Raw genomic sequence first — 27,675 nt, 5'->3', positions numbered from 1 at the left:
CCCTCCCTTTGTGTGTCTAGGCGTGAGGCGCGGGCACGGCGCGCGCGCACCCCCCCCCGCCCCTGCTCCATCCCGCGCAGGCGCAGTGCAGCCCCGCGGCGCTCCCCGCCTTTCACCCCGCCCCCGCGGCGCGGCGGCGGCGCACGCGCGGCCCGCGGGGTGGGTAGGAAGGGGGGGGCGGGAGGCGCGCATGCGCAGAGCGCGTTTCCTGGCTCCCTTGTCAGTACCGGGCCGCCCCCCCCGCGCCCCCCCCCCGGGCCTCCGCCGCCGGCCGCTGCCGCTGCCCCCGTCCTGGTCCCGGTTCCGGTCCCGGTTCCCGGAGCGGAGTCGCGTTGACTGCCCAGAGTCCGCGAGTCCCGCTCCGGTCCCGTCGCCTCAGGTGAGTCCCGGTGCCGGGGAGCGGCTGTCCGCCCCGCCGCCCCCGGTGCTGAGGGGATGGATGGCGGCGGGGAGGCGCCTCAGGGCCCGGGGGGGAGGCCGGGCCCGGCCTCGCCGCTGAGGAGAGGGGAGGGGAAGGCTGGGGGCAGCTCTCGGGGGGGTGAGGCCTCCTGAGGGGCCGGGGGCTGTGGGGGGGAGGAGCGGGGCGGCTCCTCGCGGGGGGGCTCGGCCGGGCGGATCCTGCCTCGGCCTCTGCACCCCCGGTCTCTACACCCCCGGCCCTTCTGCCTCGGCCTCCTTCTCCCCCACGACTCTGCTGCCACCTTCCCTTCACCCCCCGATCCTCCTGCCTCGGCCTCCTTCCCCCACCCAGACCCTCCTGCCCCCCCCCGATCCTCCTGCCTCTGCCCCCCGACCCGTTTCACCCTCGGTTCCATGCTCCTGTGGGAGCAGGGCAGGGCCCCAGCTAGCCAGCCACCCCGAAGCAGCTTCGTAGCGCTCACAGTGTTGTGGGGCCGGCCTGTGAGGGGTCACCCCCGTGGGAAGGCTGCGCTGGGTGATTCGGGAGGGGATGACAGCAGCAGGAGGCAGCCCTTTATTTAGGGGTGCTTCTCTTCCCCCTGTTTGAAAATGGTGTAGGTGCTCTGAAAATAGGTGAGGTCTAAAAAGAGCCCTTTCCCTCTCTTCCTCTCTCGCCCTCGCTCTGTCTCACACACATGTGCGCTGTCTCTAATTCTGAATCAGCATCCCTGCTCGTCGCTTGTCCAGGGATGGCCTCGTGCCACAGATTTTGCACCCCGCTGAGAGCTGACAGCAGCTGAGTCCTGTGCTTCCCAACCTCGAGCTTCTCGGCTTGCATGCTCAAAAAGCTTGTGCTGTGTAAAGGTGCAAGACTTCCGTCCTGTGCCCTTTTAAAAAAGAAATTGACATTCAAGGACAGTTACTTTGCATTTGGAAGAGAGGAAAAAAAAAAAAAGATCAGGGATGGGTGCGTTAAATACCTGGCTAACAAAGTTATCAGAACAGCATCTTTCCCAAGTGAGATGCTGAGGTTGGCTGATAGGAAAATAATGTGGGGGTTACTACAGATGAAATGTCAAGAATCATAGAGCCAATTGCATTTTCTAGCAAAATGTGAGTTCAGGTTTCTAGTGAAACGCAATTTGTAAGATTTCATAAAGATTTATCTTCCCGAAGAAAATACTGTTGTAACTGTCAGACCAAGTGAATGAAATAATTGTGCTTTTTGAGATTATCATCACTGCTGTTTTCTGTGAACCTGTTACCAAACCAGAAATCTGTAGCTTGCCACAGGTTCTGGTCCTTGAGACAAGAATGGGTCATGTCTCTTGGCTAGATGGAAGCTTTGGGAACAGCCTGTAGGTTAGGGGCTAAAAATTCCTGAACTAGAAGTTATTGGGGTGGGACAGGGGTGTTCGTGCATAGGGGCAGCCTGTGAAATAAATGCCAGGGTTGTATTAGAAAGTGTTTTGAAATAGCTGCATTCCTTGGGGAGGGGAGACGGGATATTTTTACATTTTATTTCAGAAAGAGTAGAAAAGGCTGAGCATTCCTTGTTGGTCGCCCAGCTCTTCAACTTTTCCTGTATATGGAAATGCTCTGCTACTGAATGCTGGCATGTGCTAAAGCAAGATCGTGGAAAAAGCAATTTGCAGTCGTGTTTTGCTTATATTAACACATGGAATCTCAAATCATGGCTGCCCAAGGTCAGAGGTAACTCGGATTATGTCAGTGTTCTCACACTAATTAAAAAATAATAATTATTTTGCTTAGGACTGCGTTTACTTAATAGTTTTGTTTGATCTGTAGCACGTGATGAGTAGAAGAAAAATGAAAATCATGCCAGTTAAAATCATGAACTGGACTTCAAGCTCGTGTAGCCAAAAGTTATATTTAGAGTACATTTAGTATGTAACTGTAAGTCCTAATTCTTTAAGATAACAGTGCTCGATTTCTTTAAAAAAGTAAAAAAAAAAAAACCTTTCCAGTTACATACATTGGTGAGGTACTGTATCATCTCGACCCCAAGACTCAGCACTTTCCGCTTCTTTGTTAAACTAGCGGAGTGATAGTAACTGCTCGGCTCCTTACGGGCTTACTCATCTCTCATTCACTCCCGAGTTTCTGTTGGACTGCCACTCATTTCCTGTTTGCTTCCAAATTCCTACCTTGTCCTGAAGTCTCCACCCTCTGCTAACATGGCCATACTTGGGTATGTTGTAATTTCAGGCTGTAATGGGTGTGGATGTCTTGGAGTGACATCACAGAGATTTTTCTTTTTAGATGCATATGTAGGGGGAAGAAGACTTTGTACCATCAGCCAAGGAGAAATTGCCCTGAAAATGACTGGAATATAGGGAAGGAGGAATTGATAAATCCGAGTTGTGTTGTATGCGTCGAGCTATGTGCGTTTTAATTATTACAGGTGACCTTGAGTTGTTACAGAGTTATCTTCCATCCGTGTATGCTGCCCTTGATTAATGCAGGACATAGAACACGATATGGTATTTTAAACAGCTCTGTAATCGCTTGGCAGTGCACCTCCGATTGCAGATGTTCAGCACTGTCTTTTTTACAGCCATAAGTTAAAGGAAAAAATAGCTATTTAGATTTTTTTTTAAACAAGATATTTACAAATGAGAAGAATTCAGCTTGTTCTTTCACTACTTGAATCTCGTGGGGACAAAATCCTAACTATAAAACAGTTAAGTGCTAGGATTAATTTGTAGAAATTACTAATTAATTTATTACTGATCTTAGTCATTTTTCCCTAGGATAGTGTAAAATCAAATAGCATATCAGCGGATTATAGTTACATATCAGTGTTCTGGACACATCAATTTAACCTCCTGATAGATCGAATAATAGATGTCATCATAGGGCTGGGAGCCTTGATACGTGTCAGGATTTTGAATCAATTCACTGAGATATGTCACTAGAGCTATTTAGTTACAATATTGTAATTCCACAATTTTAGTTTTCTTCATAAGAATCTCTTCTCTCACCTCTAAGGATATCCCAAGAAGCGAGGGCATCTTAGAGCAGTTGCAAATAATTATAGTGAGCAGAACAGTTAAACTTTATTGGCCTATTGAAGGTATCAGGATGTGTGGCAAAAGGAGTTGTTTGGAGGTCTTAGCGTATTTACTGAGCAAGTGTCATTGTAAATGAATTATACTGGGCTGGAGCAACCTTTGTAAGTGATGAAGACTGATTTTTGTTTCGATAACTATTAAATTTTGAATAGTTTTGTTTTCACTTTTACACCTTTCAGCTTTTTCAATTTTTACAACATAGGAACGTCTTTAACTCGGAATGTCTCTGCATCAGTTTTTATTGGAGCCGATCACCTGCCATGCGTGGAACAGAGACCGTACTCGTAAGTACTGTGTTCGTTTTTAATTTAGTCTTTGAACTGTTCTTGTATCAAAATGTTCTGTATTTCTGTTCAGTATGCTCCTGATCTTGTTATGACCGTGATTATTTGAGATTATCCAGGGACGTTAGCTGTTTGGTTACAAGACCTATGTAATGCTCTGAAAATTGAGAAGACCGGTTTTAGACTGGAAAAGTAAAATATATATAGTATAAGCATGTATCTTTCCATGTATAGTGGTATTAAAAAGCCTTCTGTACTATTGGATTGTTTCTTTTCTTCTTCAAGAGATCGCCATTAGCCCTAATAATCATGAAGTCCACATCTACAAGAAGAGCGGGAACCAGTGGGTAAAAGCTCACGAGCTAAAGGAGCACAATGGGCACATTACAGGTAAGAGAAGAATGTGCTGTGCCAGACTTTAAATGTGTCCGCCCCCTGCTTTCCCCAGCTGAGCATCTGAACAGGAAATCTGCAAGTGTCGAGTAAGTAGATCTTTTTATAGGTTGGCATTCCCACTTTATGGAGAGCTTTGCAGCATTTTCCTGGACTGCATGCTGAGATTGTTAGGAAGAAAAGCTCTCCTCCATTTCCAGACATTTTGGTAGAGTAACTGAGACTTTCTTTCTTAACTATTGCTTATTTCTCATCCCCGATAACGTAACGAGATCGAGCTTTCAGTCTCCTGAAGTAATCTGGTTGTGTCATAAACTCTCCTGGTGCTACATGCTGCTCCCTTTCGAGTGCTGGCTTGTAACTTCATGAATTATACAAGTGTTGGTTTCTGGTTTCCGACAGCAATAAATATCCTTTCGTAGGGATTCATTGCACCAAGTTCATATCAGTACATTTTTCCTTCCTCTTTGCTACGGCACTCTGGCAATGGGTTGATAAGTGTTTTAATTACCACAGCTGCCAAGAGAAACAGTCTTTCCCTTTCTTTGTGCTCATGCAGAAAAATATGTCACGTCCTCAGTGAGCAAAAGGGGAGCACCTTTCCAGTCAGGTGCATGAGGAAAGAAAACTTCTAAGAACTGGCTTGACTTTGCAAAGTGAAAAGCAAGATAACAGAAAAAAGCCTCTTTTGTCCGTGTTTGGGAGGAGATTGGATTGGTTATAATTAATATTTTGACAATTACTCATTGGTGGCTGGAAATTTGGTCTTTCAAGAAAACTACAATTCTGAGGTAAAATTCCATTCAAAGTGCTCAGTCTTGGACTTGCGGCAGGCGCTCAGTGAGCACGTTTTACTGCAGACCCGTGGTATCTGTAGAGCCCCAATGAAAATGTAAGAAGGGCTGGCACAACGAGTCACAAAGTGTTAGTTTTAAAAGGTCATTGTTCTGTGGTAGTCTTTTGTGTGAGATGCTTTTATGAGGGCTTTATTCTCTAAGGAAGTGACTGTAATTAATACAAGCACCTGCCCAAAACAGCAATATCCTTTATTCTGTTCTCAACTCACTAATGGGCAGAACTGTCTGCCCAACAGCGTTTTGCAGGAACTTTATTCAATTTGTCTGGGTTTTGCTGTCAGAGCACAACTGTACGTGCTCTTTCGTGAAGAGCCGCTTGGGCTGAATTTACAAATGACATGCCATTCCCCAAAGATGTTTCTCTGCATTTTTCTTTTACTTGTTGGTGTTAGAGAGAAGCTAAATACTCATGGCTTGGGAAAGGAGCTCTTTCCAGCAAGGCATATACCTTTGGAATACCACATGGCTGTGGTCGTCTTAAAGAGTGGACATAAACTGTGGTTAGACACAGGAGAGAGATTGATGAAACTGCCTGTTGGTTCTGACAGGAGGCTGCTGCCACTCTGATTTCTGATTAGGGACAAGGTCCCTAATCTTGCCTTCTTGTGTCCTGATTCAGGGATTTGTGGTGAGCTGCCTCTGTTCACGTACAGTAAGAATGTTATTCACTCTTTCTGCAGGGTTGGTTTTCTGCAAAGCTGAAAATCTGAACTTGCCAAGGGATCAGGACACTGCTGCTGGTGCAGGGGAGGTGGTAGGATAAAAAGAGGCACGATGGTCTCTCCTTCGTAAGCAGTGCTAGACTGACTTGTATAACTATGGTTTCAGGCTGCCTCAGAATTGAACTTTTAATGTTTTTAATACTGAACATGGAAATCAGTTGAAATCTAAGTTTGTGGCAGTAGAGTTAAGGATCGCACCCTGCATCTCAAATACGGATGCTAAAGAAAGATGAAAAATACTGTCGCCCTGAGAGTTTCCAGTTAAGAATGTCCTTCGGTGCAGAGGAAAGGGAAGGAAGCAATGGCAGGTTTATCAAAGGTTTCATTTTGTTTTATTCTTTGAATGTGTTATTTTTGCTTGGTTAACTTTTCTTTCTCACAGCACAGCTTAAATAGCAGGGACTAAACGTAACGATTGTATCAGTGCATAAAGATCAATAACTGCTAACTGGGGGAAAAACACCCCGTTATCTAAACTTTTAGATCATGACTGCGGCCTGGCATCGCGCAGACAGCTCTGTTAGAGGTTTGTGCAGAGCTTTAGAATTGCTGGGTTTCAGCTGTCTGAAACAGCCTCTTGCAGAAGTCAGTGATTTGAAGAGTACCCGTGGACGGATTTTAGCCAGTCTGCAGAGCTCCACCTGTTGGCCAGCTGTCAGAGCTGGCTTCCTTAGCGGGCAAATTCTCTGTGGAATCTCGAAACTTGGGATCTGCGATTTTGATGAAAGCTAGATGGAGAACGTGATATCCATAACACTTTGAAATACTACCTGGAGAATAAGTGAACAAGGGGAATGGTAACGTAACATTATTAACTGTCTCTGTGGGGGAAGGCTACAAGATTTTCTCTGTTTTGAATTACTGTAAAGCAAACCGTATAAATGGGAAGGATTATTAACGTGAAGTCTAAATTGCAGGTATTGACTGGGCTCCCAAAAGCGATCGCATCGTAACTTGCGGTGCCGACCGTAACGCCTATGTCTGGAGTCAGAAAGACGGCGTGTGGAAGCCAACACTTGTCATCCTGAGAATTAATCGTGCAGCCACCTTTGTGAAATGGTCTCCCTTGGAGAATAAATTTGCTGTAGGAAGTGGAGCTCGACTTATATCTGTGTGCTACTTTGAATCTGAAAACGACTGGTGAGCTGTTTTATTTCCATTTATACCTTTAAGGTCAGCTTGGGAAAGCTAAAGTCTGGAGATTAGTGGTAGTAACCAGCTTACTCTTTTAATAATTCTAAAATTTTCAGGAAACATAGAGGGATAGTCCTCATCAGTTCTTTCACAGACTTCTACATCCTAGGGAAAAGGTTCCTTCTTCTACTTCTTTACTGTAGTGTAGCACCTAGAGGCGTTTGACTTGGCCTGTTTTCAGGTTTTGCATGTTGGCATGGGTGTGTTCTCGTTGACTGCCATAAACATATGTTGCTGTTTTAAAAGTGCTAGAATTTCTGCAGAGTAGAAATTTCTTTACCACAGCTCTATGGCTGAAAAAAGAGAAATGCTTTCTCTTGCCCCACGCCCTTTCCAGAATGAGTGAAGAACTTTGTCTCAAGTCTTTTTTCCATATTGATTATTTTGGACCATTTATTGTCATTAAAGAATTCAAGCTGTCAGTTATCTCCAGGGTGGTCTATTAGAAGATGTTCAAGCTTGTCACCTACCTGTTCTGTATTCTGTCATCTATTGTTACTGTTCATAGATTTCAGACAGGACTAGCACAAATATTTCTACCATTGACATTTTAAGTATCTATTATTTTGGGTAGACGTATAAAAACACAGGTCTCTGTTCCCACAGTTCTGCGTGCATTCTCCCATATGGAGATGTTAAACAATGAGACCATCTGCAAAATTCTCTTTAGTTTGTTGTGGACTTCTCTACTTTCCAGTATATTCAGTTATTAATGTTTTCTCTGCCTCATCTGCAGAAGAATGAAACCCCTCCTGTGCTGAAGACAAATAATTTAATGTGATCCTTAAAACTGCTTGTGCTTGATGGAAGTAAATTCAAAGAAAAAGCACCATTATCCCAAAGGCCATCCAGTGAATAACAGATTTCCTTACTACTTTGTAAATGGTTCAAACAAATCCATTTTTATTGTACTTGAAATAATTGAGATATATCATTGGCAGTTCACCCATCTATGTGTTGGGTTTTATAACTGCTGTTCTATTAAACAGTAGAAAAGTTGGCAAGCGAGAGAGGTGACTGTAAAACTTGTTGGAAGGAGCTGGAGAGGAAGTGTACTCAGCGATCTAATAAAATAATGCTCCTTAGCTCAATATCACGGTCAAAGCTGTGCAAAACTCATGTTAAGGAGTTCAGTCTGATGCATTATAAAAATTAGAAGGAGAAAAGGATTCAGAGGAAGATGTGTACATTCAACATTTGTTGGTTGTATTTACAATTTTAATTTAGATAACCACATAGAGGTCATGGACTGTAGAAGGGAATATGAAGGATTTGGGCATAACGTGGGTTTGCTTGCTAAACTGATGTGTTTAGTCATTGGCAATAAATTACCTTTTGAGGCATATTTCTTGGGTTTGGGGGAATCCAGTAAAATATTTTCATATATAAATCTTGTCTTTTCTTTTAAATTAGGTGGGTGAGCAAGCACATTAAAAAGCCCATCCGTTCCACTGTCCTCAGCCTGGACTGGCACCCCAACAACGTTTTGCTGGCTGCTGGATCCTGTGACTTCAAGTGCAGGTGAGAGAGAATAAAGCATCAGGAAATAAGCTTGGGTTGCTGGCTGGTTAGTAACACGAGCATGTTGATCACACATTTGCTATCAAAATAGAAGATAGCTCAGCACATACTGATGTCATTACCAAAATAAAATGTCCAGCCTAAGAGATTTTGACCGGGTCACTACTGCATGCACACTTTGGCTACTAACATTTATCTCTTGGGGGTACACCTGAATTTAGCGAACTGGTGGGTTTCTTTACTAGCAGTTCACAGAAGTACTACTATTATATGTGCAATGAGTGCCAAGTTGTTAGCCTGAAATTAGACTTACAGGTGCTATCTTATAGGAAAACACCACTACTAATTATTTAGAGTATTAAAAGCAGTATCCTAACGCTGCAGCTTGCAGAGGAGGTACCTGACCTTTCTCTTTCCTGAGTCACTTGTTCACTCCACTTCGCCTGTGCTAGCCTTAACATTCTTGCAGCCATGTTGTGAGCAAGGTCGAGAAATCGATCCAGCTGAAACTCAGTGCGACAAAACACCATTTTTGCATCACGCTAGGAAGAAGGCTGGTATAAGCAGATGGGCATGTGAGGTGGATGGGGTAGTTTTTCAAACTGATTGTGAAGTTACACCATGAGGGATATGGGTTCTGCAAGTTGCTTTGTGCTCAGTGGCTGGGGATGCTGCAACAAAGCCTACATGGGTAACACATGAGTGGTTGATTTTAATTCATATTTTACTTAACCACTTGTACCTTGAATAATAATGAAAGCTGCTTTTCTTAAATTCTTTATGTAATAGGGCAATTTTTTAGCTTCAAAGTGTGTACTAAAAATGACTAAGAAGGAGTGGGAGGGGGAGGTGGGACCAACTATTGCATTCCTTATTTCAGAATGAAACACTGCATCTACAGTCAATCCTTTGTTACCTTTTTATGTAAGGAGAGATGTTAAATAGCATCTGGGCAAGAAGAGGAAAGTTGTCTCCCTTTCCTGCCTTATCTCCAGTTTTAATTAAATGAACTGTAAGCGTTCACTTCCTTTCACAAAAAATGTGATGTAAAAAGTACTCATTCATCTTCCAGAAGCAGCTGCTATTCACATGGGGAATTTTTCCCATATGTGTTCATAAAGCATCTTGGGATTCTGACATTAGGTCAGCTGATACATGTCTTTTACTTTGGTCTTTTGCTGTTTTGTCTCCAAGCCTTGTTCAGTGCTTATTACGTACGTTGGATCCCTGATTATTTCCTCTTCCCTACTTTGAGAAACTGGAATTGAATTATTTTCTGTTCATTACGATTTAATTTTTTTTGAAGAAAGTCAAGACATGGTTGTCAATTTTCTAGGTGTGTTTTCTAGAAGACTTACTTCTGTCTCTTGTTTCCCATCAGGAAACTCATTCTGTCCTATATCTTTTGTCTGAAAACGGTGTATATTTAAAACACAAACAAAAAAACCCACAACACTAAAACAGATCTTGGTTTAAAATATTTGGGAAACTCTCTGCTCTCATTTAAATTATACCATAGGATGAGCCATTTAATAATCTTGCTGTTTTTAGTGTAGAAATCTCCATAGAGGAATATTAAAGGAAGAACGGAAAAGTTGTGGAGATTGGTACTGAGCTTGTGTTTCTGTTGTTTCCCCAAACCCATGAAGGAATGTTGTTTTGCTAAATGATGAATGAAGATCTCCAGAATTCCAGCTCTAGGGAATGTTCAGTTACGTACTAAAGATGGTAAAGATATCTGGGCCTGAAGTATGCATCTGTTCTGATAGGTGGTTCTGAAGAAAATTATGAAATGGATCTGCCAGAGCCACTGCCACCTAATAAGCACCTAAGTGGGGAGACATTTTGGAAAAAGAATGGAGGGCAGAAGAGACTCCAAGTTGATAGGTATTGAGCAGTTTTTGTGGTGGCTGGCCTAGATGAGCTGCTCTTACATTTGTCTTTAGTAATGTACACAGCTAACAGCACCGTACAGGTGTGAATTTTATAGTCTTGCTTGAACAACGTTGCTGCAGGAATGAAAGTCATTTCCCAATATTCTCTGAAGGCTAGGGCCTTGTAGCTGAGGAAGTGAAAAGACTTTTTTTAAACCAATAGGTACCTGCAAGGTCTCTCACTACTTAGGAATGCTTTTTCTGCCTTGTGTCAAAGGCTGCTGCTTTAAACATCTTGTCCTATTTCCATACATTAAGAGAACCATCCTTTCAGACGGCTCTATAAAATTAAGTTTGTTGAAGGATTACCATTAGATTATATTTAAACTGATATAGCTGAGCATAATTTCGTACTTAATTCTCTGAAAATCTGTACCTAATATAGCTGCAGTTAAACCCTTCACGTACCAAATGATCAACTGTATTTGAATAAATTGAATAGGCACCTTTTGAAGTGCATACCCCATATATGTAAAAGATTAAAAAAAATAAAAATAAAAAAATTAGAATGGTGGTAGGGGAAGCAACGTTTCCTTAAACTCACTATAAAATAATTCCTTTTAGTGTTTGGCTGCAACCGTGAATATTTGATTGCCTTTTTTTTTTTAAACTGAAATATTTCTCTGGTGGTAGTAGTATGGCATAGCTCACTTGTTCCTCCTGTTCGATGGACTCTAATCCTATGCTTGTGACGTCCTTGTAACTTCCATGGTAACAGTCGAGAACACCATATTGTGGCATGTCTGAATCATGCAGAAGGAATTTGATGAAAGGGGGAGGCGTTCTATTTAAACATATCTTGAAAATTGTAGCGCTGGGAAAAAAACTATAAAAACATGATGGTATTTCAGGTTTTCAAGGCATTCTTTCAGTAATGAGCCAGATTAAGGTGGTTCAGAGCCCCTTTGCTGGCATTTGAACATCTTTTATTTTTTTTTCCCCCCTTTGGAATCCTGCTAAAAAGTCAGTGTTCTTAAAAAGTGGGTAATTTTCTCGGTGTTTGTATTAGTGTCTAATTATACATTGTTGGACTAGGTGATCTTGGAGGTCTCTCCCAACCTAAATGATTCTGTGATTGTAACTCTTGGGTTTTCCTCTAACTGAAGAATTGACTCTGAGGCTTATTAGCAGCGCAAAAGGATGAAAGGGAAATCTTAGCACAGTGGAAAATGTAAGGATATTCTGTGGTTTTGTGCCATCTTCTGGAAACAAGGAGAGGTAAAAAATAGAGCATTTATGAGAAACCTGTATGCATTACACCCGTTGTGCTATTGTTTTCTCTCCTTGTATACTGAATCTTCCTAGCCAGTAGTGGATTGCTGCTGAAAGATAATATGGAATTTTATTTTGGTAGAAATAGAATGCATCTAGCTGTCTCCAATGTGAAATGTATATGCAGCTCCCAGGAGGGTGGTTTTTTTTTGTCTGTGTTCATGCAGATTTTTTTTCTTTGCAGGGTGTTTTCTGCTTACATTAAGGAAGTGGATGAAAAACCAGCAAGTACACCATGGGGCTCCAAAATGCCTTTTGGGCAGCTGATGTCCGAATTTGGGGGCGCTGGAAGTGGCGGATGGGTGCACAGTGTCAGTTTTTCTGCCAGCGGTAACCGCCTAGCCTGGGTCAGTCATGATAGTACTGTGTCAGTTGCTGATGCCTCAAAAAATATGATGTAAGTATGCTCTTTCTGATAGCTATTAAATGTTTGACACTAGAAAGAAGCAGAATGTGGAATGCTGTGCTCGCAGCTACAAGAGGAAAGCTGTGACTGCTATTTCCAGTTTTGACAGTTTTACTGTACGTTCCAGGAGTCTCTTTGAGGCCTACGTAAATAAGGTAGAATTCATAGAGTTTTAGATTATATAATTCAAATTTCTTTTAAGAATTCTTCAGTGAGGGCACAGTCATTTGCTTTTGAAAAAGGGCGGGGGGGTGAAAAAAGAAAAGCATTTGGAAAAAAAAATGTTCCACTCTGGCGATTTTGGAAACAAATTATTTCCTTGTAAATGGATCCAAGAGACCTGCAGAAACATGCTCACTCCGTAACTAAGACCCTATACCCAATCAGGGTCTGGGAAATAATTTGTTCATTTCATGAAATGTTAATTCCAAATGCTGTCCTTCAGACACTGCTGCAGGGTCTCTACTTATACCTTCCAATCCAGCAAAGCATTTTATTAACAATTTCTCCTTCTGTTCGTCATCTTGATGTTGATAACTTCTCAGTCTCCGTGGCTTTCTAAGGAAGTACTGTGCTTAATTTTGAATTATGGTTCTGATGGCTATAGCCGTGTAAGTACCTGGCTAAGGACATAATTAGGTATAAAGTTCTAGAATTCCTTTCTCGTTTATTATAAAAATCACAAAAAATGACCTAACATACAGGCTTTTTTCTCCTAAAAAGATGATGTCAAACACTAAAACTTAAGTGCTTTTTTGTTGCAAATCAAACTAATAGCTTTGTCAATTTGAAACTTTGGGGGGGTAAGTTATTCTTTTTTAAACTCTAGCCACAGTTCAGACACAATACTAGATGTTTTCACTTAGAAAAGTTTATTTTTTTTAACAGAACTTCGAGAACGCTTTATTAGGTCAAAACTTTTTAATAAAAATTACAGCCTTCTGGTGTCACCTCAGGAGAACTGAGCTACACTGACTTGTGTTCCAATAATCCTTGTGTGGGAACAGTCTCTTTAATTTTTTTGTTGGAGCCAAAGATGTGAGGTTTCACTGAAGTCCTCTAACAAATGTTCTTGTGTTCAGGGTTTCGCAGCTGAAAACAGAGTTCCTCCCACTCCTGAGCGTGTCATTTGTCTCTGAGAACAGTGTGGTGGCAGCTGTAAGTGTCTATTATTTCCTCCTTGTAGAGCGTTTTAGAATTTTGGAGAGTGAGAAACACCATGCGTTGTAAAGTTAGTAACAAGCAAGATCTCCCGTAGTGTCAGTCTTTGCATTTCTGCAATTAACAGCAGCAGAATAAAGGAACTCTGGTGGTTGTGTTTCTTCTCATGCTTTCATGATGTGTGGTTGCAGGGCCACGATTGCTGCCCAATGCTTTTCAACTGTGATGACCGTGGCTCGCTGACCTTCATTTCGAAACTAGACATTCCAAAACAGAGCATCCAGCGCAATATTTCCGCCATGGAACGCTTCCGAAATATGGATAAAAGAGCCACTACAGAAGATCGTAACACTACCCTGGAGACACTGCACCAAAACAGTATAACGTGAGTATCTTGGCCATCAGAATGAGGGGAAGGAATGCTCTCCTCATCGCTTCGGTTTCACAGGGCATACCGCAAACCTACGAGAGCTTGAATTTGCCATTCCAGATGGGTGTAGCTGGTATCCCATTCCCATTTTAGCCTTTCACGGACAGCTGCCTATTTCTGGGAGTTGTGGAAGCTCGTAACGTTAATCATTAACATTGTATGCATGCTACTTCTGTTTGCTCGTGTTTAATGCGTTCTGTAACTTGAACACAGTTTATCTTATCAAATATGTAAATAATTCACAAGAGGGTGGTAGTACTGCAAAATCCAGTCAGTAGTATTCACCTGAAGCAGGAATTCACATACCAACTTATTTCAGATGTTATTTCTATATGCATTATTCATCAAAAGGGTTGATTCAGGTTAATCGAGTGAAATATCCTTGCATTTAAAAAAGAACGTGAGCCCAGAGGATGCTAACATTTCTGAAGCAATTTGTCTTTTTCCAAAGAAAATGTTTAGACTACAGCCACCAAGCGATAAAAGAGCTTTCAGCATCCTTTTTCTCTGCTTGTTTTTCTGAAGCATTGTACCAAAGATCTAGCATAAGCTCTGCTATACTCTGTGTTTCCCCTTGGAAGAGTAGAGTTGAATTCAGCCCAAATTTCCCAGCTTTTTGGCTCTCTGGAATGGGTGTCTGCCTTACAGCTATCGCTTTCTGTTTTCAGCCAAGTGTCTATTTATGAGATAGACAAACGAGATTGTCGTAAATTCTGCACCACCGGCATTGATGGAGCAATGACCATCTGGGATTTCAAGGTATGCTTTTACTGCCATGTTTATGTGAACCGGTTGCAGTGGTGACTTTTCTTGATCTCTAGTATCAGCTTCCAGGGCTTAACCCTAATGTGATTTTATTAATATTAGGAAATCCAGCCTGGAATATCAAGACCATTAGTGAATCCCATAAGGAAGGCAGATTCAAGATTCAGTGTAAATGCAGATCTGCTTTGCTTACCAGATGGTGCTGATCCAGACTTAATTTTTTTAATGGGATCACTTAGTGTCCCTGTAGGGATCCCACTAATTATTTCCTTCTCCAACCCTTACCTTAGGCACAGGCTGGAATGATCATTGGTATGACAAGGCCCACTGTCCCTTCTTGCTCCTGTCCCTTTGGACTCTGTTTAGTGCCCTTCTGCAGAACAGGGTCCTGTCATCTCTTAATGAACTTATCAAAATGGTAAAATAAATAAATAAATAAATAAATAAAAAATAAAAACCTCGAATTAGAAAATACACTAAGCACTGTATTCAAAACCTCAAAGAGATTTAATGCACCTGCTTGCTTTGTCAAGGACTGGCCAACAGAGGTCTCTGCTGACCTCCCCAGGCTATGCGCTGGCTTTTAGGAAAATAATAGTTTGTTTATAATATATAATGCCAGAATGCTCTGGTGGGCACAGGGGCCAAATAAGAAATTGAGGTAATACATGAACTGTCTGAATGCAGTTTCAGGGGGAGGGGGTGAAACCATTGGGCCATGCGTGTGAGTTTGAAATTAATAATTATAGTGGTTTCTGGCTCTTGAATAAGAGTAATTTCAAGTATTGTGTTTGTTTTGCTCTGTTTTCCTTAACATCAGCCTTTACAGTGAATTATTTGACACAGGGTACTGTAGCAGGCTGTGATTTAAAATTTTCTCTCTTTCAAGACCTTAGAGTCTTCTATTCAAGGTCTACGAATCATGTAAAGATGGATTTCCGTGATCTAGCAGGACAAACTGCTTGACAGAATGCAGCTCCCACATCTGCACAAACCCGAAAAGGGAGGAGAAAGGTGGAATATTTGGAAACACTGAGAAAATACAGCTTGGCAGATTTTCTTTTGAATCTAAATTTGGTGAATTGTGTTGGTTTCAAAATCAGCTGTGATTGTTCTTTATTTTTTTCAGTTGGTTGTTTCATTCCATTCTTTACCAAAGCTGCTCCTTAAGTAGTTTATTGCAGGAAGTTATGAATCACTAACTTAAAAGGGGAATTTTATGTAAATTGTCTGCTAGAAATAATAATAATAATAAAAAAAGAAAAACAGATTCTTTGTGTTTTGATGCTCATTAATAGTTATTTAAAAAAGGATGTTATGGGAATGAACTCAGATAAAGAGTGCAGAAACCCCCTGAACTGGTGTTTTATAGCCTTAAAACAGGAAGAGTTCATCTTAACTGAAAGTTTCAGGTTAACAGATGAAGATCTAAAGTACTGAAGATCTGGATGTGAAGATTCAGCTAGGCTTCTTTCAGGGGAATTGTTCCCTTGAGGTGATGATCTTTGAGGATGAACGGTTTTGTCCTACTGACTCTTAGTTCTGTCTGCCTGGCATTTTATCTGGTCATAATAACAGCAAATTAACCTGAATGTCTTTTTCATTGTCTGCTTAGCGGGTCGTGGTTTTACAAAGTGACCAGAACTCTCTGTAGTTACCTTCAGGGATTTGTACAAAGACTGCTCACAGCGTGGTGCCTAGGATACGGTGTGGAAGGCTGCGTGTGGAAAGTGAGGTGAAAATCTGAGTCGGATCTTAGGGAAGACAAATTAAAAGCAAATCACTTTGTAAGCCCATGAAGCTGCACAGACCTGCACGTCGTGTTAGAGCTGAGTGCTCAGCCCAGAAAGCTCTGTGTTTATAATGACCGGTGGAGAAATGAAGCACATTTAACAGAGGTAACAGCGTACACTGGCTTCTGCACAGATCCTTTGTCTCCACGTGACAGTCCTTTGAAGCTCAGTTCAGAGCCTTGGTAGCTCACTGAGGCAGTTGCACATAACTTATTTTGTTCATGCAGTCCAGTTAAGATTAACTGTACTGTTGCCTTGAGGCTCGATTCAGGCCGTGCTTGGGAGGGGATTACCTGGCTCAGAGCATTGCTTTATAAGGCCTAAGACGTGTCACTTCTGTTGAAAATGCAGAAGTGTCTCAAAAAAACACAACCCAATGACTAAAGTTTACCACTTCCTCTGGAACCGGAGTGTTTCTTCATACACTGCTCGTTTCTTAGCTCTGAGTGATTGAAAAGGAAGGGTGGCGGGCAAGCTCACAACGCTGACAACTGCTCGTGTTCTTCTGAAAGTGAACCGTGTCCCTCGCAGAGCTGCCTCATTTTCAGGTGCAGCGTTTGTTGCACGTAGGGCACGGACTGTTTTCCTTTCGGTTTTCTTTTGTCTCCCACCTTCTTCCCCCCACAATCAAGTATGGCTTTGCAATTTCCTCTCCTTTCTAAATGTAGAATAACGGCTTTTCTAACTGCTTACTCAGCTTGCAGTCTCGTGGTCTGCTGTGTACGATGACTTGGGGGGCGTTGGGTTTACCAGCCAGGACATAGCGCTGATGGAGTTAAATGTCTTCTGGATCAAAGTGACACTGCCGGCCTTGGAGGATGGGTGGAAGGGCATGGGCTTGGATTTGGTCATCTCTGCAAACAGTGTTAGACACTTACATCTCACAGGAAGTAATGATTTTGTTTCTGAAGTCACTTTTGAAAGCGTGCTGTTTAATTTCCAAGAAGTCTACTAAAAACTGTGTTCTCAAAGATATGGCCCAAATGATAGAAAAGAGAAAAAAAATCATCTAAAGAGAGAGTGGAGAAAATGGATCTTTAAATTTTGCCGTGTTCTTTTTCTGCATGAACGAGCCAGAGAAGGTAAAAGGAGCCTCTTGGCTCCAACCAGCCACCGAACTGACGTTTGATGAGACCGCCCTAGGTTACTGTCTGAGAGGAACGGGTCTGCTAGAAATCTGAGATTAAAAACAGAGCGGAGATATTTATATTAGAAAAGGACGGAGCGAGGGGAGTATAAACAGCCATCACTCGAGGCATATTTCAACTTAAAACCGTCCCGTGGGTGAGGAGGGAAGAGCTCTGCACCTTGTGTGCCGTCTGAGGGCCGGAGGTGATGTCCGGCAGGATGTCCTGCTGCCATTCTGTCTCCTCTTTCTGTGAGCCACGTGAAGGCAGGTGCTTTGCTTGGCCTCTGCCACTTTCTCACTCGCCTCCCCCGTCTCTTAACACCGTCGGGGTGTCCTCGTGTCCAGCGTGGGTGAGGATTCACTCCCGTATTTCAGCTAGCTGCAGCACCAGGCCTGCTAGCACGTGCTTGCAGTATGTGCTGGGGTTAACGGTGCCCTTGAAAGCAATGTTCACAAGAAAGCTCGTGGTTTTGCAGTCTTAATTACAGGCTGGCTGCATATGCTCGCTGCTCCGCGCCAGCTAGCAGACTGTTAGGGGCAAGGAGCGGGGCTCCGCGCGAGCGGGGATGCCAGAGTGTTCCTGGGGGCCTGTCTGAAAGCTCCGAGTCTCTGAACAAAAAGATGCAGAATTGCTGCCGCTTTTCATCCCTTTTCCCCACCTCCAAAATCATTCCCAGCAAAAAACCGTTCTGGCATCTCCCCTGTCTGTGCGGGGGGCGTTTCAGCAGAGGCCCCAAGCTTTCCACCACAAGCGGCAGTGGGCGCAGGAGGATCTTTCCGCTCAAGGAAACGGTGGTGAAAGCAGTTACGTGGTTTAGTCAAACCTTGGGTGGGATCTGGCGAGAGATCCAGCGGGGCTGCTCCTTCCTCCCCGGGCTCGGCAGCGCTTGCTGAATCCCCCGTGGGCGGCCGAGCCCCGGGGAAGTCCAAGCAGCGCTCAAAGCCGGTGGGTCTCCGGTGCAGGCTGCTCGCTGCGCTCATCAGCGCGGCTCAGGGAAGAGCCGCAGCAGGAGCAGCCTCGAGAAACCATGAGGAAATGCCACAGGAGACGAGAAAGTGCTCTGCAGGCAGTGCTGGGGTGAGGCTGACGCTCCTCTCCCCTTCTGGTTAGGGAGGTACCCCGATTCCTGCCGCGGGAGTTACTGAGCCGTTGTTCGTGCGCGTCCCTGCCTGCAAGGCGTTTGATGTGAAGTGGCAGGCAGAGGGATGGTGACTTGTCCTGAATCCTCCTGTCCTGTCCTGCGTCCTCCTGTCCTGTCCTCCCGTCCTGCTCAGATGAGGGCTGCTGCTCTTGGCACAAGTCTTCGCAGCCCTGGTGCAAGAGGCAGCAGTGGGATGCTGGAAAAGCCTGAACTCTCCTGGTCAAGTGCAGATTCAGAGCAGCTCATAACCGAGAGAGGACTGGAGGAAAGTTGCAGGCAGAAGGAAAAACTTCAGAAAGGTTTTAGGACCAGGGGAGAGATGAGTTACCTGCTCAGCGCCACCCCACAGAGCTTTTACCTGCAGCTGACCTGTAACCTGGGGATCAGTTCTGTGGCTTAACAAATACAAGGTTATTGCGTCCACCTCCTGCAGCTGGGAAATGCCACCAGGACCCTGTCCTCCCCCTGTGAGACCCCGATGTGCTGCTGCCCTGGTTCCGCAATGTGAACATCCCCTCCCTGGTTGCTTTTGGGGTCAGAGGGAAGCGCATCCCCGTGTGTGACTTCACCCTGGCTGCAGCAGGGCGGCAAGGACCTGAAGCTTCTCTCTCCTTTCCCAGCTCTTTAATTAGGAGTCGCCCGGAGAACGGGATTTAAACCAGCTGGCTCTGAAGCGGGAGGAAAAAAAAAGAGGGGTGCAGGGGGTGCAGGCGCACGGTGCAGCCCGCTCGGTCCCGCTGGGCACAGCAGGATGCAGGAACCGGCACCCAGCACGGCGAGGTCCTGCCGAGCCCCAGCTCTCCCCGTGCGATGCTGCCACGCGTTTCTCCCCGCGGGTGGGCTCTGGTACGACGCGGGCCGAAGTCCTCCCGCATCCCACCGAGCATCCCGGGAGCATCCCAGGGCCGCTGCGTGGCCGGCAGCCCGTCCATGTGCGGCGGAGAGGCCTGGCGCTCGCAGGGGCAGGGCGGCCGCCGAGCAGCTCCGCGCTCCCCCAACGCCCACGTAAGGAAGTGGTTGCGTTTCTCGGAGAGGAAAAGGGAAGTCGGGCTGCCTCCGCGGGGCAGCCAGCAACTCCCGCTCGCTGCGTGCTGGCCGGTTCGTGTCGACTGCCCAGAGTCCACGAACTCACCCTGCCCGCCAAGGTAAGGAGCGGGGAGGCTGCCGGGAGAGCCGGGTGCGTCCCGCTGCGCCCGGGGGGGACCTCGCACCCCGGCTGCTGAACGCAGGGAGGGGGCGAAGCCCTGCTGGGACGGGGCCGGTTTGGGACCGAGGTGGGTTGAGGCAGCGCCTCGCTGCTGGTGGGTTTTGTCGTGGGGGTGTTTTGGGAGTTTGTTGCCAGGCTTTGGTGGCGAGTTTAGAGGTTTGTTCAGGTGCTGGTGAGCGCCAGGGTGCTGGGGAGGGTGCCCCGGGAGGGGCTGGTGCCAGCAGAGCAGGAGCTGGGGGCGATGTGTCCTCTCCTCCCCGGCCATCAGCAGCCTCCAGCTTTGCCCAGCACGAGGAAGAGGAGGGTCGGAGCTGCCCCTCGCCTGCCCCCTGCACGCCTGGGGGCATCGATGGCTCCCCGGGGCCGGGCTGGCTCCTGGGGCACCCGCACCAACAGCGAGGCGCAGGGACGGGTGTCCCCCCCGGGATGGCTGCGGCAGGGTGGGTGACACCCCACGGGCACCACGGGGAGGAGAAGGGTGCTCGGGGGGGGCCGTGCTTCGGCCTCAGGGCTCGGCAGAGGATGGGGGCTGCTGGGGGGGCCTGGTGGCTGCACGCCAGGCTCGGTTGCTCGGGCAGAAGCGAAAACAGAGCAGCTTCAGCGCGCGGCTTCCTCCTCCTGCTCGGCCCCTGCCAAGGTTTGGTTATCTCCTCCAAGGATGTTTCCCAACTTCTCGGCGCCTCGGGGCTGAGCGGGGAAGATAACCGAGCTGTGGCCATCCCCAGTCCTGCCTTCCGTCGTCCCCCAAAAGCCCCTTCCCTCCCTCCAGAGCCTCTGCCTCCGAGCAGGGGGAGCAGGAGGCGAGGACAGCCCCGAATTTTGGGGCATCTTCCTGCACAGCTCTGCCCGGGGCACGAGCAGGGGATTACTGAGGCTGCCAGCCCGGCGCTGCAGGAACGAGACGTAAGCTGCTGACGGGTGCAGCAGCGGCCGAAAGCCGAGTTTCTCTCTGAGAGCTTCCGCTCCCCGCTCCAACAGCTCGGCAGCGGAGCCCTGCCCGGCAGAGCTGGGGCTGAGCGTGACAAATGAGCCCGGTGAGGAGGGAGACCGGGCAGCTTCCCAGGCCTTGGAGCACCCAAACCAACCAAAAAAAAAAAAAAAAAAAAAAAAGAAAAAAAAAAAAAAAAGGCATTCCCATTTCCTTACAGCGCATTTCAGCAGGAAATCGATGCCTCGCACCCCTGCCTCCCGCCCCGGAGCGGTGTCAGCCCGATGCAGCACATTTTTCTGCTCCAGATCTTTTGCCATGCCAGCAGCACGGCCCCCGTCCGTCGATTTTATTCAGTGTTCACGGTGTGGCTCCGTCCCCGGGCCATGGCTGGGGGCTGCCGGGTCTCCTCCGGGTGCAGGGCGAGGTTTTTGGGGTGAAGCTGCACTGGGGTGCGCAGCGGGGCACCAAGCGAGGCTCACGCTCGGGTGCTGGTGGTGGTGCTCAGCGTTATTTCTGGGCAAAAAAAACCCTCCGAGGCTCACAGGCACTGAGGGGGGAGCTCCTGGAGGGGGCTTGCACCCACCCATGGGTGCCTGCGGCCCCACAGCACCCGTGGGGCTGGGTCAGTGGGATGCCCACGTCCTTCCCCGGTGGGTTTGGGTGTTTTGGGGGGGGGGTGTAGGGGCAGGGTGTGCGCCCCACATCGCCGCCGGGATTTCTCTGCGTGCGAGCGCGGGTGGCGGAGCTCCACATCTCCTTTCCGCCCAAGGGACGGAGCTAGGAGGGACTTCTTTCCTTCCCCTGTCAGGTTTTTAGCTGCCAGAGAAAAACTGGCGACGCTCTGGGAGCCTCCCCGAAACACCGAAACGCCCGTGACTAACCCTCACCCCTAACGCCCTGCCGGGGTGTCCCCCAAATTCGGTGCCTTGCCCCAACCCCGTGGCGGAGGGGACGCATCCGGCACCCTCTCCCTGGCACAGGGAGCTCAGCACCGTGCCACCGCCCCGTCCCGCGGCTCCTGGCAGCGGCCAGGGGAAGGGATTAGTCACTGGATGGGACGGAGGCGCCTCCGCCGCCGGGCTTTGGCTCTTCCTAAATGAGAGGCGGGGAAGGAGCGAGGGGGAGCAGTCTGAGGGAGGGGGTGCTGAGCACCCTGGGGACCCCGCGGTGGGCTCGGGGCTGGCACCGGGGTCCCCGTCTGCCCGGGGTGCCCGGATGGCTGCTGGCCGTGCCGAGGTGCCGACATGGTTAGGAAGTGGCCGGGAGCCGTCCCCGCGCCGCCTTCCTGCGTTATCAGGGCGTTATCAGGGCGCCCCCGCTTCCTCCGGCCTCTCCCAGCGCGGGGGGGCTCCTGCCAGGGACTGCGGGGCTGGGGGGGGGGGTCGGTCCCGGTGCAGGGAACGAGGTGGCCGGGGTGGGACATCGGGGGCACGTGGGACAGGGAGCAACGGGGTGCAGGAAGCGTCTCCTCCGGCACCCCCCTCCCCAAAGCTGGGCTCCGTGGGGTCCCCTTGGCCTCACCTGGGCAGGCTGTGAGCTCGGAACCCCCCCCCCCCAGGTTGATGCCCCTTCCAGGGGAGGTTTGGGGGGATGGAAAGGAGAGGTGTCCCGCTGGGGTTGTCCCCGTGGCCTCATCCTGACGTGGTCTCGTCCCACCCGCAGCGAGCTCGCCATGGCCTACCACAGCTTCCTGCTGGAGCCCATCAGCTGCCACGCCTGGAACAAGGACCGGACCCGTAAGTACCCCCGAGCCCCGCCGGGACCGGGAGCTCCTCACACCAGGGCCCCCCCATCCCCAAATCCCCGGGGACGACCCCAAGCGCCGAGCATGCCGGGGTGGGGGCAGGCACCCCGCATCCCTGCCGGGGCTGAGCGATGTCCCCCCGGGTGGGATGGAGCTGGCATGGGGTCGGATTTGGGGCTGCGGGTCCTGCCGTGGATGGATTTTGGGGCTGGGTCAGGATGCGTCGCCCTCCCCATCTCAGTCCCGCTGCCGGGACGGAGCCCACGCAGGGGGTGTCAGCACGGCTCCGGCTCCAGCACGGAGAGGGACGGTGAAGCACCGCGGAGGAGAGCAGAGCAGAGCGGAGGAGCTCTGCGGGTGATTCATGGCCGATGGCATTTCCCGGCCTGGGAGCGGGGGATGTGGGAGAGAACAAAAAGGGCTTTCTGCGACGGGGGCAGCGTGCCGGGCAGGCGGGGCAGGACGGGGCCTGAGCACCCGCAGCCATCCCAAAACATCCCAAAACATCCCGTCCCATCCCGCGCGTCCCCTGGGACCACATTGCCGCACCGGGGCACGGAGGATGCAGGGCTGCGGGGTGTGGAGGAGTGCCCATGGGGCCGGGCAAACCCCACCGAGCCTGGGTGACGGGGACACGAGGAGCCTGTCCCCGCCGCCAGCAGAGCCGTGACCCAGGTGGGGGCCCTGCCCCGGCCGCTGTCCCCCCCGCAGAGATCGCCCTGTGCCCCAACAACCACGAGGTGCACATCTACCGCAAGGACGGCGCCAAGTGGAGCAAGGTGCACGAGCTGAAGGAGCACAACGGGCAGGTGACGGGTGAGTCCCCCCGGGACCGAGGGGATGGGGACGGGGGAACCAGTCCCAGCCCCACTTGGTGGGGCACCGGTGGCTTCTGGATGGGGTTGTGCAGAGGGTGGAGAGGGAGCAGCTCGTGTCTGGTGCTCCTGGGACTGATCCAGGGGGTCAGAGGGCACCGAGAAATGGAGAGGTGGGGTGGGGTGGGATGGGTTGGGAAGAGGTGGGAGGGATAGGATGGGAAGAGGTGGGAGGAATGGGATGGGATGGGATTGGATGGTATGGGATGGGATGAGGTAGGAGGGATGGGATGGGAAGGGATGGGATGGGACAGGATGGATGGGATGGGACGGGAGGGATGGGATGGGATGGGATGGGATGGGAAGAGGTGGGAGGAATGGGATGGAATGGGGTGGGATGGGGTGGGATGAGATAGGAGGGATGGGATGGGAAGAGGTGGAAGGGATGGGACGGGACGGCTGGCATGGCATGGCATGGTGGCATGGAGGAGTAGGACAGAGAGGGACTTAGGGTCAGAGAGCAGGCAGAACATCTCTGCCTTCAGGTGTCCTCCATCCCCACGTGGTCCATCCCCATCCCATCCCCACGGCTCCCCCCACGCCACCACTGCCCCCTCTGCCTTGCAGGCATCGACTGGGCCCCTGAGAGCAACCGGCTGGTGACGTGCGGGACCGACCGCAATGCCTACGTCTGGACCCTGAAGGGCAACGTCTGGAAGCCCACCCTGGTCATCCTGCGGATCAACCGGGCCGCCCGCTGCGTCAAGTGGTCCCCCAAGGAGAACAAGTTCGCCGTGGGCAGCGGCTCCCGGCTCATCTCCATCTGCTACTTCGAGCAGGAGAACGACTGGTGGGGCTTGGCCAAGGGCTCGCGGGGTCCTTCGGGGGTGGGACGGGGGAAATAGATGGGTGGGGAGAGGGAGGGAAGGATGGGTGGGTGGATGGATGGATGGGTTGGGTGGTAGGAGACATGAGGATGTGGAGGTGATACAGGGGGAGATGGAGGAGGATGGAGATGAGGAGACTGATGGGGAGATGGAGGGAGCTGTTCCAAATCCCACTGCTGGGGATATTGCACGCCCCATGCCCTGGCTGCTGTCATGCTCTGGTGGCCCAGAGCAATTCCTGGGGAGACACCCGGAGCCCTGACCACCCCCAGCCCTCCGCAAGCCCACGGGGGTGTCTGGGGGCTGTTTTGGGGGACACCAACACCTCTACTCTCCCCGCAGGTGGGTTTGCAAGCACATCAAGAAGCCCATCCGCTCGACGGTGCTCAGCCTGGACTGGCACCCCAACAACGTCCTGCTGGCCGCCGGCTCCTGCGACTTCAAGTGCCGGTGAGGGGCAGGGGGACAACGAGGGGGGACCCCAGGGATGGTGTGGGGGTCCCGTCCTGACACAGCATGGGACGAGCAGGGACGGAGGTCGCTCGGGGCAGGGGGGACATCACGGCTCTCTTCCCCCCGCCAGGATCTTCTCCGCCTACATCAAGGAGGTGGAGGAGCGGCCGAGCCCCACGCCGTGGGGCTCCAAGATGCCCTTTGGGGAGCTGATGTTCGAGTCGAGCAGCAGCTGCGGGTGGGTGCACAGCATCTGCTTCTCGGCCAGCGGCGCCCGCGTGGCCTGGGTGAGCCACGACAGCACGCTCTGCCTCGCCGATGCCAACAAGAAGATGGCGTAAGCGGGGCTGGGGTGCGGAGGGGGAGGGTCTCGGGGGGGGATTTTTGCCATGGGTGCCACCAAGGGGTGGGCTACGGGGCGTGGGGGGTGCAGCTGCTTTCCTGGGGCTGGAGCTGGGCTGAACCCCAAAATGATGTGGAGATGGAGATGGCATGGGGAGGAGGTGAAGGGCTGAACAGGGCTGGGAGGAGGAGGAGGAGGAGGAGGAGGAGGCACAGCCTCTCCTTGCAGCATCGCAGCCTGGCCCCATTCAGCCCCGCTCCCCTCGGCTGCTCCCGTGCTGTCTTGCATCTTCCACTTGTGTCATGAGTTTTGCCAGGCTCAGCACGGGGTCTTGGCTCACTTCTTATGGCCTGCTCTCCCTCGCAGCGTCGCCTCCCTCTGCACCGAGACCCTTCCCCTCCTGGCCGTCACCTTCATCACCGAGAACAGCCTGGTGGCCGCGGTGAGTCCGGGCTGGGTTTGAGGGCGGGCGCCACACCGGGGTGGTGCTGAGCCCCGGGGTGGTGCTGAGCGGGGCTGCGGCTCCCCCCCCCCCCCAGGGCCACGACTGCTACCCGATGCTGTTCACCTACGAGGAGGGCCAGGGCGCGCTGACCTTCGGGGGGAAGCTGGACGTCCCCAAGCAGAGCTCCCAGCGCGGCCTCACCGCCCGCGAACGCTTCCAGAACCTGGATAAGAAAGCGAGCTCGGACACCTCCAACGCCACGCTGGACACCGTGCACAAGAACAGCATCAGGTGCGCAGTGGGGAGGGCTGGGGGGGGGACAGGTTTGGCTCTGGGGAACCCTGGGGCTGCTTGGGGGTGCTGGCCCCAGAGCATCGTCCCCTGGCTGTGCTCCTGTCCGGCCCTGGAGCATCCCTGGGGAGATTGGGGAGGGGTCCGGGCAGCCCCCAGGGCTCCAGGCTGACCCCCCCCCCGCTGCCTCTTTGTGCCCCGCAGCCAGATCTCCGTGCTGGCGGGCGGGAAAGCCAACTGCTCGCAGTTCTGCACCACGGGGATGGACGGCGGCATGAGCATCTGGGACGTCAAGGTGAGGTGTCCCCCCCCGCTGGGAGCACCCAGTGTCAAACCCTCGTCAGCCACAGCTCTAATTGCAATCAGCGCTCCCTCGGTGTGCTCAGGAGGGGGGCACCTTGTCCCTGGGGCCCTCACTGGGATCTCCTTTGAGCTGGGGCTGGCTGGGGGACACTTTACAGCTCACCGTCAGAGGGGGTTTGTAGCCAGCCAGGCTGGGGCATCCATCCCCTTGCACAGATATCGAGCACCCTCTCCTGGCTTCCACTTTGCCCTCAGGGCTTGAAAAAACGAGCCCAAACGAGACCAAGCTGGGACCTCCCGGGTCCACCAGCAGCACCCACCCCAGGGGACAGCCCCCCTCTACCCCCCACCCACCTCCAGGGCTCTGCTTGCCTTGGAAAAAGCCACACGCAGACGGTCATCGACCCCCCCCCGTTTTGTTCCAGAGCCTGGAGTCGGCGCTGAAGGATCTCAAGATCAAATGAAGGAGGCAGCCGGGAAGGTGTCCGGCCGCCAGCCCGCCCCTGCTCCGCTGCTCCTGCCTGCTTTGTCCCCGCGCCACGCGAGCCCCCCGCGAGCCGCCCGCGCGCTCCCCCGGCTGCCAGCCAGCACGGGGCACCGGGCCGGTGGGCAGCCAGCCCCGCGGCTGCTCTAACACAAAGATAAAGGTTGTTCTGTTTTTTGTTTTTGTTTTTTTTAACTACTTTTGTTACCATCCTAACCGATGCTGGTCATACGTCGCTTAAAGAAGTAAAAAATAAAGCAGAGATTTTTTTTTTTTCCTGTGTATATCCAACGATGGTTTTGCTCCTTTTTTTAAGCTGGTTTGATGTGAATACACGTAAGTACGGCTCATCACGGCTGCATCACTGTGCCAGCATGTGTGCAAGTAATTTCTGCTGTCAGGATGAATCAGGACCGCGGGGACAAGGGGAACGTCACCTCCCCGGTCCCTGCTTCAGCACAGCTTTCGGAACAGGAACAGCAGAGAAGAGGTACGGGGGAGGCAGGTGGCGGTAAAGGAGCACAGTTCCTCGAATTGCTCGGGCACCGAGCGCCTCTTGGACGCCAGACAAGTCCCGTCAGCACCAGCTGTGAAGTCCCAGCTCTGGCACCCCAGGGTGCTGAACCTACCCGACCCTTTCCAGCTCGATACGGCAGGCTGGCTGGCCGGCACCTTTGATCGCAGCATGCCCGGCTTCTAAATTCATCTCTCACTCAGGGCAAGAGCAGTCCCTCATCGCAGCGGGAAAACAAAGCCCCTCTGCTGTTCCCGTGAGTGCCAAGGAGACGGGATCCTTTTCAGAAGCTACAAGAGAAGTGGATAAATACTCGTGCATATCTAAACAGGGTTTAATTGCACGTGGTAAACAACAGGCAAGGCCACAGGGCATCAAGTGGAGATTAAGTGCTTGGAAAAGCCTGGGCAAAGGCAGGAGGACCGGTAGGTTGCCAAGCAAGAGTTCCTCTCAAATCACTCCTCGGGTTTACGCCTTTGCCAGCCTTTATCCACGTGCAGCCTCCCCGTACCAGAAAAGCAAATTCCCACTGTGGTTTGAGCTCGCAGTGAGGTTCCCCATAACACATCCCTCTGCCACATCCTCCCAGCCGAGTCCGTGTAGACGGGCACGGACGGCAGGGTCACAGAGAATAAATCGCAGCGTTTGCCATCCTGCGTCTTTACGCCTGCAACCTCTGCTAGCAACTCCTGCAGAGCCGGGAGCTCCCGTCTCAGCTCTGGGGTTGAATCTCCTCCAGTTTTTGGTGAGCCTGGGAAGCG

The 27,675-nt window shown here is 50.3% G+C and overlaps 2 protein-coding genes across 4 annotated transcripts; both read left to right on the top strand.

The window, feature by feature from the left end:
• Positions 1 to 219: 219 nt before the first annotated feature.
• ARPC1A (actin related protein 2/3 complex subunit 1A) lies at positions 220 to 15,703 on the top strand. Of its 3 annotated transcripts, none has more exons than XM_066977896.1 (10): positions 220 to 379; positions 3,697 to 3,778; positions 4,064 to 4,168; positions 6,668 to 6,890; positions 8,358 to 8,465; positions 11,856 to 12,068; positions 13,160 to 13,235; positions 13,430 to 13,623; positions 14,337 to 14,427; positions 15,323 to 15,703. In XM_066977896.1, exons 2-10 carry the CDS (start codon positions 3,715 to 3,717, stop codon positions 15,359 to 15,361), a joined length of 1,113 nt encoding a protein of 370 aa, XP_066833997.1. In that variant the 5' UTR covers positions 220 to 379; positions 3,697 to 3,714; the 3' UTR covers positions 15,362 to 15,703. The 3 variants fall into 3 exon arrangements, with proteins under 3 accessions (XP_066833997.1, XP_066833998.1, XP_047919445.1); XM_066977897.1 differs by having other exon boundaries at positions 227 to 379; positions 3,674 to 3,778; XM_048063488.2 differs by lacking the exon at positions 220 to 379 and adding an exon at positions 2,695 to 2,824.
• A 3,778-nt stretch (positions 15,704 to 19,481) lies between these two features.
• ARPC1B (actin related protein 2/3 complex subunit 1B) lies at positions 19,482 to 26,691 on the top strand. Its single transcript, XM_066977895.1, has 10 exons — positions 19,482 to 19,642; positions 22,298 to 22,371; positions 23,091 to 23,195; positions 23,822 to 24,044; positions 24,424 to 24,531; positions 24,665 to 24,871; positions 25,244 to 25,319; positions 25,417 to 25,613; positions 25,818 to 25,908; positions 26,342 to 26,691. The coding sequence occupies exons 2-10, from the start codon at positions 22,308 to 22,310 to the stop codon at positions 26,378 to 26,380; spliced, it is 1,110 nt and encodes a 369-aa protein (XP_066833996.1). The 5' UTR covers positions 19,482 to 19,642; positions 22,298 to 22,307; the 3' UTR covers positions 26,381 to 26,691.
• The last annotated feature ends 984 nt before the right edge of the window (positions 26,692 to 27,675 follow it).

The sequence above is a fragment of the Anser cygnoides genome, chromosome 15 (genome assembly GCF_040182565.1).
Source record: "Anser cygnoides isolate HZ-2024a breed goose chromosome 15, Taihu_goose_T2T_genome, whole genome shotgun sequence".
Classification (NCBI taxonomy): Eukaryota; Metazoa; Chordata; class Aves; order Anseriformes; family Anatidae; genus Anser; species Anser cygnoides.
The sequence above is the reverse complement of the archived record's forward strand: the minus strand, read 5'-3'. Positions and strand labels throughout refer to the sequence as shown.